Source organism: Tauraco erythrolophus, chromosome 7, assembly GCF_009769465.1.
Source record: "Tauraco erythrolophus isolate bTauEry1 chromosome 7, bTauEry1.pri, whole genome shotgun sequence".
Classification (NCBI taxonomy): Eukaryota; Metazoa; Chordata; class Aves; order Musophagiformes; family Musophagidae; genus Tauraco; species Tauraco erythrolophus.
The window spans coordinates 58,417,276-58,429,787 of NC_141471.1; the positions used below are offsets into that span (position 1 = coordinate 58,417,276).

At 36.0% G+C, this 12,512-nt stretch overlaps 1 protein-coding gene across 1 annotated transcript in view; it reads right to left on the reverse strand.

Annotated features, from left to right (window-relative positions):
- SUGCT (succinyl-CoA:glutarate-CoA transferase) overlaps nt 1–12,512 on the reverse strand; it is a 375,641-nt gene that overhangs the window by 325,871 nt on the left and 37,258 nt on the right. Inside the window, exons 7-8 of the mRNA XM_086614740.1 lie at nt 9,520–9,611; nt 2,530–2,673 (exon numbers count right to left, since the gene is read on the reverse strand). Of these exons, the coding sequence (XP_086470866.1) occupies nt 2,530–2,673; nt 9,520–9,611 (236 nt within the window). The remainder of the gene's footprint in view (nt 1–2,529; nt 2,674–9,519; nt 9,612–12,512) is intronic.

Sequence of the window (12,512 nt, forward strand, 5' to 3'; positions counted from 1 at the left end):
AGTAGCACTTTTTGTTCTGCACTCATAAAAAAAGAGATTCTTTTTTCCTTCATTAAAAATTACTACATTCCAGTGAAACTCATGCTGAAGGAAAAGTTATGATGCATCTGTTTGACCTCTAGATCCCACCATTAATCAAGTGCAACAAGAACTTAAACTAAAAGTCTGCAACTTTAGGTTCCTTATTGTTTTGGCAGCATCCATGAGAGACTTCAAAAGGTCATTCTTTTTAAACATCCATCACATGAGGAAGAGCTAGCTTTAGATATCTTGGCTTGGTATGTAAAACCATAATCCCTTTGAAAGCATGGATCTTTCAAAAACCTGATCGTATCACAGTAATTGTCTGACTTTCTTTTAAAAAAAACAACATTACCACCAGAAGCACTGTAAGAGCAATTTCCTTTTTTACACGAATTTTTAGATCCATGCTACTCTAAGTACATTCCTTAAAGACTTAAAAGCAACCACCAGTTTTGCAAAAAAGAAAGAAAACTAACCAGGAAAATTACATGTTCTCAAAGAGACTCAGCTGTCAGTTACGTTTTTCTTCATTTTAACACATTTTTAATGGGATCAATCACATGGGTTTATTTTTGGTATTCCAGCACCTCATCCACAAATATTTTTTCCAATTTAATAAACGTTCTCATTACAGTCTTGGGCCAACACCCTAAAGTTAATTTGGACTGAATTAATAGGGATATCTAAAATGAAATACCTATTTTCTGAATAACAGCTTATACCCATACGCTCTTCAAAAAAATCAACTTATTTCAGTCTAATTTACCCAACACTCAAGCAAATAAAAACACTTATTATGCACTAAGAGCGTGCTTGCATGGAATTACTTCTTAATAACTTTTAGATTATTATAATTTCTATATATATAGATAACAAGCACAGAATGAGTTAATGTTTAAAAAAAAATAATCACTAAACTGTGCCTTCACCATTTGGTACTTCTTCAGCTAAACACGTAGAAGTCAAATACCACATATCATGCTTTGATCACTAACATCTATCCAAGCCTTTATTTGCTTTCTTGTGTATGCCAGTGAGTGGCCTAAAGGATGCTGATGTGGAACTTCAGATGGAAATTTTGCAGTATGAGAACACTTTTGTGCATAGCCAAATCTATCCTAACCAAGGAAAAAGATTCTAAAGACGAATGAGGTGACAAAGTAAAGTGAAATAAGAGAGTTACAGCAACGCCTAACTTTAACTCTTACTACTTTCAGCATTTAATAAAATATCAAATAATAACCAAGAAGGTTCCATTAAAAAAAGCAAAAAACAGTGGAACAAGGAATCAAAAAAATAACAGAATGCCTCTGGAAATTAATAGAAATTACCAGAAGTTCTTTTAATAAAATTAGAAGTGAAAAAGATCAATGAGAAGTTGCCATAATATAAACCACTATGATACCTTAAACAAAAAAAAAATATATACTTCCATACATATACAACATTTAATAAGAGTTTAACATACACTTAAAATATTTTTCTAAACTGCTTATTACATTTTTCAAATACAGATACAACATTTACAAATACACACAAGTATGATGAAGAGTTCGGTCCTTACAAACATTTCTGAAACAACTGAAAAATTCTTTGTTGATTTAAGGAAGGGCTTCCCCTCCTTTCCAGACCTGATTTCAGTAGGTATTTAAACAAGAGCAACCGCTATCATTAATCTCAATCATTACTGTCATTCAGTGACATAGGTGTGAAAGAACCTTTGGAGGTCATGTTGTCCAACCTCCTGCTAACACTGGAGCCAATTTTTTGCACAGCGGGCGCTCTATCACCTCTCAAATGTACTGACAGGTATAATGTGAAGAAAGATAAAATTGAATCAAGACAACAATAACAGCGCTGTAGTAGCTTTGATTAGTACTGCATGCAGTTTTCATGTACATTTTAAAACATACACAAAAATTCCTATGCACAATATACCCAGTTGTTACCAGCAGGTATCTACATCAGCAAGACAACGTATCATCCCATCACGTGCAGCTCATACCAACATCACTTTCTTTTTGTAAATTACAAATCACTGCACCAATGGTGTTTAAAATGAATTTGACACTTGGGTGATACTTGATTACTCTTGGTGATTTTGCACAAGTCATTTAGTCACTGTGGTAGTGAGATTACCCCGTGCCAAGGTCTCCCTTCCAGCAGTGGATCACCATTTATGCTTGTCTATCTCAAACTATCTGCTACAACTGTTACTTACAATCTCAGGGATGTTATAAACCTTGATTAACCCGTGTTTTCAAAAAACATGGAGGTCCTTTGTAAAAAGCGAAAATTAAACATAACGCAGTAGCAACTATAATGATCTCATATAAAACGGTCACTATCTGAGTGGACGGATAAAGAAACTGTCACTAATGCCATTATTGTCATCATTATTGTTGTCATTAGTTGTATTAACTAATTTGCATTAATTTATGTCGAAATGGTATTCTTAGCTTCAAACAGCTACACAATTAAAAGCAATTTTTTTGAAACTCCTACCTGAGACGACAAAAGATTGCAATCAATGTGAAGTCCTTTCCCCGTCTTATACCTCTGAAGTAAAGCAGCCATAATTGCTCCATATGCGTACAACCCAGTAGCAAGATCTGTCATGGCCACTCCTGGTCTAACTGGCTCACCATCCTAAAGAAAAAGAAGAAAACACCCCAAAACAAAACAAGACAAACAAAACAAAAAAAAAAAACAAATAAAAAAAAAAGAAAAAAAAAAGAAAAAAATAAAAAAAGCAGAGGCAAAACATTACTTTTTGTTACAGGACATTCTACACAAGACTCGCCTGAAAAAGTGTCTACATGTTTCTGCATTACAAACTGCAAGAAATAAGAGTATCTTTGAGTGAAGTATAAAAACTACCACTTAAAACCAGATGTTCTTGCAGTCTCTATACAACACTATAAACTCGCAATGCTGCAAACTGCGAATGATTTATTATGCTACTTTTTGCCCTAATAATGTAATGCTTCAACTCACCAATGCAAAAAGAAAAGAGATGTTGTTAAGAGACGAGAATCAAGTGAAAACTGAATTTCATTATGGCTAGAAGCAATAGGTCTAAAGGACTTCCACAGTATGCTGACCTGGGTCCATGTCTGTTTGAAAGGCAGAATTATATTACTTTGCTCTTCTCACTCTCTTTTTCTCCCTCCTCTTCTGGCCCTCCCCAAGCCAAATCTCAGTTTTGTATTTTCCAGTATACACACTTCAAGCTTCTAGTGGGAAAACAAAACCACCTTTGTTTTGTTTACACAGGTACACATTACAAATGTAAACACATGCAGATTCTTGACCTTCTCACCAATAACCCCTGGAAAGTTGTTGGTTCAAATATCCTTTTTCAGTATGTCACCCCTTTTTCTGGCATCAAGGGAAGAATCTTCATTTTACATCATGTGTTTCAGAACTTCCCTAATCGCTGGCACAAAATATGGCCCCTCTGTAATCAATGGCAAAATGAACTTCTAATTTCAGCCAAGGTAGGCTTTTACCACAGGAGCCTAAAAGTTCTTCTGAGATGCTCTCCCATTTCCTACTCTGAAAATTTTGAGGTTGGGTGCTCAGATTCTGACAGCAATTGCGTGCCCAGAAGTACAGTCTACAACTAGCAGCACAAAGCTAATGGGTCTGCTTCAGAGTTTCAGCACCTAAGTAAGCCTGTCGTAAGCCAAGTTAAAACCAGTATAATTGATAAATAAAAACTGTTTGTCAAAGTTCCCATAAATGCCTTTAAACTAAACTAGCACAGCATCAATAAAATTGAATTTACAAAATCACTTTAATTGGGCATGTCTAAACTAAGTGCAATCATAATTTAAGATTCAAGAGAGTTATGTTTACTGATAATTATAAAAAAAGTGTCTTAGCTTCATGTAAAAAAAATTAAAACTTATCTTCACAATGTTTTGGGGGTTTTTTTTTTGCATTCCAACAGGATTTACGTAACTGATATCAAGTCATATGTAAGCTAAAAATTATTTTAATGAAAATAATATCATATTGCATTATCAATTACATTAATTCTAGGTCAATTCGAGGATAAAAGACTGTAGTACTGTATTTTCTATGTAAGATGGAAAAGGCTGCTATTTTATTCACATCATAAAAACAACTAAATAAAATTGCAAAATCTGTATCAAACATGACAATTTAAAAAAAAAAACACTCAGTTTCTGTCATTCAAACTGCAGTAAGGATTAGTCTGTGACTATCTATAGTCTAGATATTAAGGATGATGTATAAACTACACATCTTAAGGTCAACACTGCTTTAGAAGGTACTTCTTTTTTGAAGAATCTCTTATTTCTTCCTTCTCCACACTCTACACTAAGCTACTTCAGCTTCCTGATAGAAAGGGAAAGGTTCTAAAAATACTTCACAATTTTCCCTTACACAACACTCCTACAAACTACTAGGACTATACTGCTATGTTATTTTCAGTATGTTGGCTTTACTTCATCCGGACACTCCACCACCTATAATGCTGCAGCAGTTCACGCAATTTCTACTTTTCCTTGGTCTTTCTACCAAGGTCCATGAGTAGCTGCTCTTTTTCATCCTCTGATCAGCTTCTAACATCCACCCATGCCTTAAATCAGCCTTTCTGTGACAGGATACATGGCTGTAAGTACTGTGAAATGGGGATTCATTCAGGTTTTCATCTCTGTCCTGCAGAACGATGGATATGAAGCTGCTTTATAGGAACAATAAAGCTACACACACACAGAGAAATACTTTCCGAGAGTGAGCTTCTGACAGCACAGCAATCCTTCTGCGTAGCTAACATTATACTAGTTCCCTGAGAAAAGTAGGAATCTATACAGTAGCTTTTATACAAGCAAATCATTTTAAAAGTAACACACACCACCACACCACCCCTGCTAGCCAAAAGTGATATTACTGTTCTGGTAGAATGGCAAAATGTAGCCCTAGTCAGGGAGAAAGTGCTTTAAGCAAAAAAAGCCACCATCCAGTCTCAAGGGCTGGGTTGAACCCTAATTAAGGGCAGCACCAGGACATGTCCTTTGCTCATTTGAAAAGATGAAGGTTCACTCCAGTAGAGCAGACTTCTTCCTTCACTGCACTTTGCTATTGCTCAATCTTGCCACCGGTTTACACTTGTATTCCTAATTTTTGCTGTTTGCTAAATGCCTTACAATTTGTCAACACATTCTGGCCCACAGATAGCCACAACACATTTTGGAAGCTTCCTTTCCTGAGGGTTGTTCCCCTCCCCCCCCTTTTGGACATAATTTCTCTTCCCAAATTTACATCAGTAAAATAAAAATGATCCATTAAAAATGGAAATTGTTCTGAAATGACATGCTTAATAAAAGTATTTTAAGTCCAGTAGTCTTAACAGATGGGAAAGAGATGCTGAAGCTAATATGAACCAGCAATGGCTATATTTTTCAACAGCTCTAAGCTATATACCATGTGTACTCTTTTGTTGCAGTTTGTTTGGTTTTAAGATGAAGAATGGCCCCTCTGGTGTTGTAGATCCCAATCATGTCTTGCTGTGTCGTGTTCAGTGAAACAAAAATCTTTCTTCAGCAAGAAAGAATGCACCACCATAAAGATACCCCGAATAACAAAAATTGTGTGTAATAATCCACTTGGAGGTGGAAAGGGATTTGTATCCAAATTGGTTTTTATTTAATTAATCTCAAGTTATTGCCTTAATGAGTCATAGAACTCTTCAAAGGGATATTCATCTGGCACTGATGTATCTGAATATATTAAGTAAAAGCTTTCTGTTCATCAAATATGAAACGTGAATGTGGTGTTTAACCAGGAAATATCTATAAATTATGTCATTCAGGACAATAAAAGTGTCATCAGTGTAGACTTTGTCCTTTTAGCATATTTTAATTTATGTAAAGAAAAACTGAATGTGGCCTGAAGCAACCACTTTCATTCAAAATGGCTTTGCAGTACAGATTTACACAAAATAGATTCCTCACTATTACTTGTAAATTTTCATAAACACACCAGAATTTCAAATTTCACAGGTGTCATACATTTCTTACCCAGAAGTAATCAAGTACATGCGTAAGAGCGTGAATTCCATGGAGGTTTCTGCACATGAAACACGGTTTAAAGATGGCATTCTACAGTACACTGAATGTGTTTGGCTTCGTACAATCAGCAAAAACACCACACACAAAAGCAGTTGTTTGTGCCTGTAACTTGAAGTTACAGCTTCATTTCAAGGTTGAGAACTTTGCACTTTGCTCAGAAGCATTTCAAAGTCATCAGCATTAAGTCATTTCAGCAACAGCTACTTCCCAGCAAAAACACAAAAGCAAGCTGTTCAGAATTTCTTAAGTAGGAATCTTCTCTTAGACCTTAAAATTCACATGAATAAAGCACATGATCTTGTCTCTCTTTCAAGAGGTTTATGCTCTGTTTCAAATGTGATATTATTATCTATCTCTGGTGACTTCCACAGTTGTATTACACTAACTTTAACTCCTTAATAAAAAGGTAACTTGGATAAAATGCACACATTTTAGCCAGAAACTTCCATCTCTTCCACCGTGATCTCTACTTCCTCAACAAGTATAGTGTTACGTGAAATAAAAAGTACTGAAGAAAGTTAATGTTACATATGTGACAGACTTGATGAAAGTTTAAGTTTTGCTCAAAATCCTGTGCTGGTAATATACTGATTTCATGGCTTAATATTAGGACTTCACTGACCGAAGGCATGGCCTCAGTACCCAATAAAGTTATGTGTTCTGCAACAGTCAACCACTTTCTGAGACATTAAATCAGTAGCAAGACGACTGGAACAAACTAAATTTCACAACACGGAATTTCTCTAAACTAAAATGGAATATATGTTGCTATTAGTTCTATCCAGATACAGGATATAATTTTAATATCTTATTATTAAAATATTTCATGAGGAGCTGTAGGAACTGAGGAACTTAATTCTGAGCTATGTAGATGTTTTCTTGCTGCTGCTCAAATTCATTATAATTTGTCTACTGCATCAGCTGATACCTCTAAAACCATCCTGCAAGCACAATCAATGTTTTTTTTCTGAAGTTCCCTCAGAACATTGTTATACTGTTGTTACTATGCTGATTATCTATAGCTACCACAATGCAATACAAAACCAACATCATCCCTTATAACTTCTCTCTTCCCCCCCCCCCCCCCCCCCCCAGTTCAGAAGACTGGCATTTTCAATTTTATTTAAGAAAAAAAAAATAAATCATACTCTAGTTTACCAGGGTATGCTTCAAATGATCATGTTACTTTTAGTATATGAAATCCATGTTATCTGGTCAACAAATAATTCAAGGTTTAATAAAGAAAAAGAGCATGAAAAATCAAGTAATATTTTCTTCTTTACTTTGGCCACTTTTGTACATGCTGACTGAAGTAAGGTTTTCTACTTTTTTCAGAGCTAGATTCATTGGATTTTAAACTCTACTCAGTCACATGAACATAAATGTAGAACAAGGAAGATTTTACTATGAATAATGCATTGTTATTTTAAAGTAACTTTCAAACAAGCATACAAAATGATTTTAAAGCCACTTGAGTATATTTTCACTACAATAACAAAAGGCACATTTGCTTCTTTGGAGTCACTGACCACTTAAGCATTTGAAACAAAACTTTCCCTCTATACATCGGAAAATGATTTTGAGAAACTGAAGAAATAATGTATGACCAACTTCAAATAAAGAAAAATAAGAAGCAAGTTTTCGCATGTTTATTTTAATCATGCAAGAGAATGACTAAGTTTGAATGAATTGTTACAAGCCCCCAGTGAATAGACAGAACTGTTACTAAGAATGATTAAATGATTCCGATGATTACATTGCCTCGAGTCCTGGTGAGGTGATGTGAACATCTGGATTTCCAGTGTATAACACGATCTTTTAATAAAATCCATCTTCATAATGGCCACTGAGGACTATTACTCTCATAATACAACTTACATGCAATTATTCAGTATAACACTTGTATTTTCTCTCATTCACATATCATTCAAAAGCTTTACAAGAGTCCTATTAAAAAAAAAAAATAACATACTTTCCTTTCTTCGTGTGGTACTAACAACATTTGCCCCTTTCTAACAGCTTACACTCGCATTTAATTTTGTTTATTATATTCTAAGGTGTGTAAGAAGTTTCCGGCATTGTATTGCAAGTACAAACCTTCACTCTACAGACACCAAGGTCAGATCATAAAGATCACTCACTCTACAGCTACTGTGATCAGTCATTGCTTGGAGTACACATGCACGATACATTTGAAGAGAAGCACTTGTAAGGATTGCACTCAACCTCGTGTCCTGAGATGGGACATCCTAGGAGTATGTATCATTAACATGGCAGCAGTGGGCAGTCTTCGGACAACAGGCATCAGATGTTTCAACTTCCTCAGTCAAACAATGCTGTACTTTTTGTTTTGTTATAGAAAGGAGGACTCTGGTAACAATAATTGTCACAGGCAGAGTTCTGATGTTTGCCATTGTTCCTGGCAGAAAATAAGTCTACTGGCAGAATATCAATCCTACAGTAGAGTTACGTCCAGATCATGCACGGTTAGCTTTCAACAACCTACTCAAACACGAATATCTGACACTAAGTAGAGAAACAATGAACTCCTTGTTTATCCAGAGCATGCAAGAGTCATTCTCAAGATCTGCACTACTGCTTCCAGAGTATCAGGAGCACCACTGCAGAAGACTATCTAGTGTTTATGATGCATAGAACAGACTTGTAACACAATCTCACTTGAGAAGTGACATTTGCAGACCACATTCCCGGCATCCATAGGTGATTCAAGACAGCTTAAGTAAACATCTATTTGACCAGCATTTTTCTGAGGTGAAGACACACATTCTATGTATCCCTAGAATCCAGATACTAAACTACCTCCATAATGCTTCCTGCACTAGTGCAACTACCAAAGATCCTGGATATCAGTGGGAGTAACACCACATAAAGCTTTTTCAGAACCACTAATGGCATCTCTCTGCTTATTCTCAGGCAGGATGATTGAAAAGAGAGTTTGTCAGAGTTATCTGGATGGCTTAACAATTCCTTCTTTTAAAGGGGGAACATCAACATCAAAGCGTTGGTGAGAATTCCCAAACGTGTGCATGGTTCCATCATCCAGGTGTCAACAATGTGCTATTACAGCTCTTGAAATGATTACAAGCAGCCATTAACAAGTTAGCATAAACTGTCAATTTGTTCACTGGAGATTTAGTGATTTCATTTTTCTTCTGTTTTCTGTTTCTTGGGCATTGGCTTTGTGAGCCTAGAGTGAGATACCTGAAGGATATAAGCACTACAATTTCTTAGATTCACAGAGATAAGAACTCCTGTTGGACTCAGGAGGGCATGCATAACAGATGTGTTAGCACAGGCTAACTTGCCCCAAGCAGAATCAAGTTTTACTACATGGCACAAAGATTGTATTAAATTTATAAGTTGAGCACCATACCTCATGCCCTGTGATATGCATGAGACCAGAAACAGCAGCTGCAACGGAGTCATATCCACTTCTCTGAACCATTGGACCATTCTGACCATAACCTAAAACAGAAAGAGAACAACTAGTAATTGAATCAAGGATAAGTACAACATGAACACATATTACTATTTTAGTACAAAAAGGAATGAACCAGTATTTCTCATCAGCTTTTGTTCACAAGTTGTCCAGATTGTAAAATCAATGAACACTATTGTATTCTATTTATTCCTGCACATTTTTAAGAGTAAACAGTTGGATTTATCCTGCGCAGCTTGATGATGTGTTTGATCTTAACTACAGACACATTCCTGGCCCTGCTATGTTTCATTCACTTTGGACAGAGAATTCCATTTTTACTGTGCTGGGTCAGCTGAGGTGGGATTCAGATTGCCGTTTCAGAGGCTCTATGGTATCTCTACAGGCCTCCAACTGCTGCCCAACAGGGCCCAGGTTGCCCATGTTGTACCTCTAGTCTGCCATAAAGATATCTTGAATACCACAGACGATACTCAAATCGTGACACTGTGGTTTAGACACACTGATTGTTCCCCACCTTGACTTCTCTTACTTTATTCCACACCTAAACAAACATTGCTTACAACTAAGGGCAACGCTGGCCCTTTAGCACGTACACACAATATGTTTGCCAAGAGTTAGCAACAAGGAAATACTCCTCAAGTACGAAAAACTTTTATGGAACTAAATAAAAACGGTTTTGTTCAGCTACAGAATTGACTTAGAATTAACAGCTGCAGCCAGAAGGATGCTCTCGAGCTTTTCTCTGCTTTAAGTCATCATGTTCTTCCAACAACCATCACAAAATCTTCCAGCTGAGGAGGTCTTGCAAGATCAACTGAAGAGGTTACAAATCCAGATATCAATCCTATTCCCTTGCCACGGATTACTGCCTGCCAATCACAGTAGAACCTAATAATTTAGGGCTGAAACTGGAGGCAGTGAATGTATTGGGCTTGTATAATTTAATGACCTTAAGCAGTCAAAAAGTCAAGTCTGGTGTTCTTTTGTGGAACCTGACCACACCGCAGAGGGGAGAAGTCAACAGGGGAGGAGCAACATGTTTGATTGCTATTATTAGAACTAATAGAAACTGTCAGAACCCTTAAGAATCACATTAAGAGTCTCTCCTCCTACTCCAGGTAGCAAATTCAAAAGCTCTTCTCATGCTTTCTCTTCCCTTTTCAGATATCGCTAGGAGAAATCCCCTAATTAGTTAGAAGATATTTTTCACATGCAAGATTCCTAGTTCAGCTGGCACTTTGAAGGCAATGTTTCTGTACGATTCTTAACTGTGAGGATAGTATTAAAATAAAAATATATCAACATATACTGCAAGATAAAAGTTCCTGAACCTCTTAAAATTCCTTTTGATTATTCCCCCGGAATAATCTATATATACAGACAGTCTGTTTGGTAGATGTGACAGACTAAGCATCGGCTTTGTTGAATACAGCACACAATTAAAAATCCTTACTGATTGGGGCAATCTTCTTCCACTTGGACCAATGCTGTTATGTACAAAATTCATGAATTACTTGTGATGTTCAGTGCAAGAGAATTCCAATCACTTCAAACTGGAATTAAAGCACTTTATTACTCCAATTAATATTTAGTAAACCATACCAAAGAAAACAATATCCACCAGCCATACCGATTTCCCCATTATAGCACAAGCTATCTTAAGTACCTGATATTTTTCTGGAGACATCAGATCCACACTGTGCAAAGCTGAGGAGTTACTCAACTTCTACACTCAGTGTCACAGGGAATATCAGGATCCTACAGCCAGCACATTGACTTTGTCAATGTAGCCTCAAAACAAACATTTCAGAAGAAAGCATTTAGCACTTTTCTTATGGTCAAATCTGAATCTTATTGACTTCACTATTCACAAGAGAAGAAAAAACCCTCCTGGTTCACCCAGTGTTATAGGAAATCATGCCTCTGACAAGAACTGACTGTGACACCCTAAAGAGCAACTGGTGACATTTCCTTTCATATTTACACACTTAAGTCTACAGAAAATAAGTGTTTTCATTTTCAAACATAACAGGGCTAGCAAATAAAATATGATGGATCCACCCAAAAATGCTCTGAAGGACTCTAACAAGGCATATACCATTATCTCATAGGAATGAACTGTAGCATTAAAACCATTTAAATGTGTGGGGCCACTTCAAAAACAAAATCTTGCTCAATAAAAAAAAAATACTCAAAACAACTTTAATTGAATAGTGAAAAGCATATTGAAGTAAGTGAGAAATTATGTACTGGCCTCAATTATTAACAAAGAGAAGACATCTCAACACATCTGCTCACACAAATGTTTTCATAAACAGAAAACATCTGAAAATTAAACATTTAGTATGTAGACAGAACAACTATAAAATGCTTTGCAATGCTCTTCTGGTAAGGACAAACATCCATTCTTCAAATACTACATTCAGGAAAGGTGACAGGCAACAAGTCATGCATTTTTCTAGCAGTATTTTAGAAACACAGTTTTTTAAGTCCTTTTCACACATTATAACAGCCTGGTTTCAAATTAAAAGTTATTATTTTATGGCCTTTTGGTTAACATTAGAGGTTCTAAGGAAAGTTTAATTAGTTTTCACAGGTCACAACAGATTAAAAAGAAAAAATACATAATTCTGCTTTTGATCCAAATTCTGAATTGACAAAGCTAGTGTGGGGACAAAATCTGTTGTCATTGGAAATAGTCTGCCCCAGGAACCATGGACATCTAAAATGCCTGGAAGAAGAGGCAGCCATCTAACTGTAAGAGTTAAGTGAGAAATAGCTATTTCTAAAAATGAAAGATCTCATTATCCAGATAAAAATCAAAAGCTGAACATTATTATTCTAGTAAACTATACAGGTCAATGGAGCAACTCAGTTTGTTTTAGAAATAACTATGAACACAAATTCAAAAAGTTTGAAGGGGA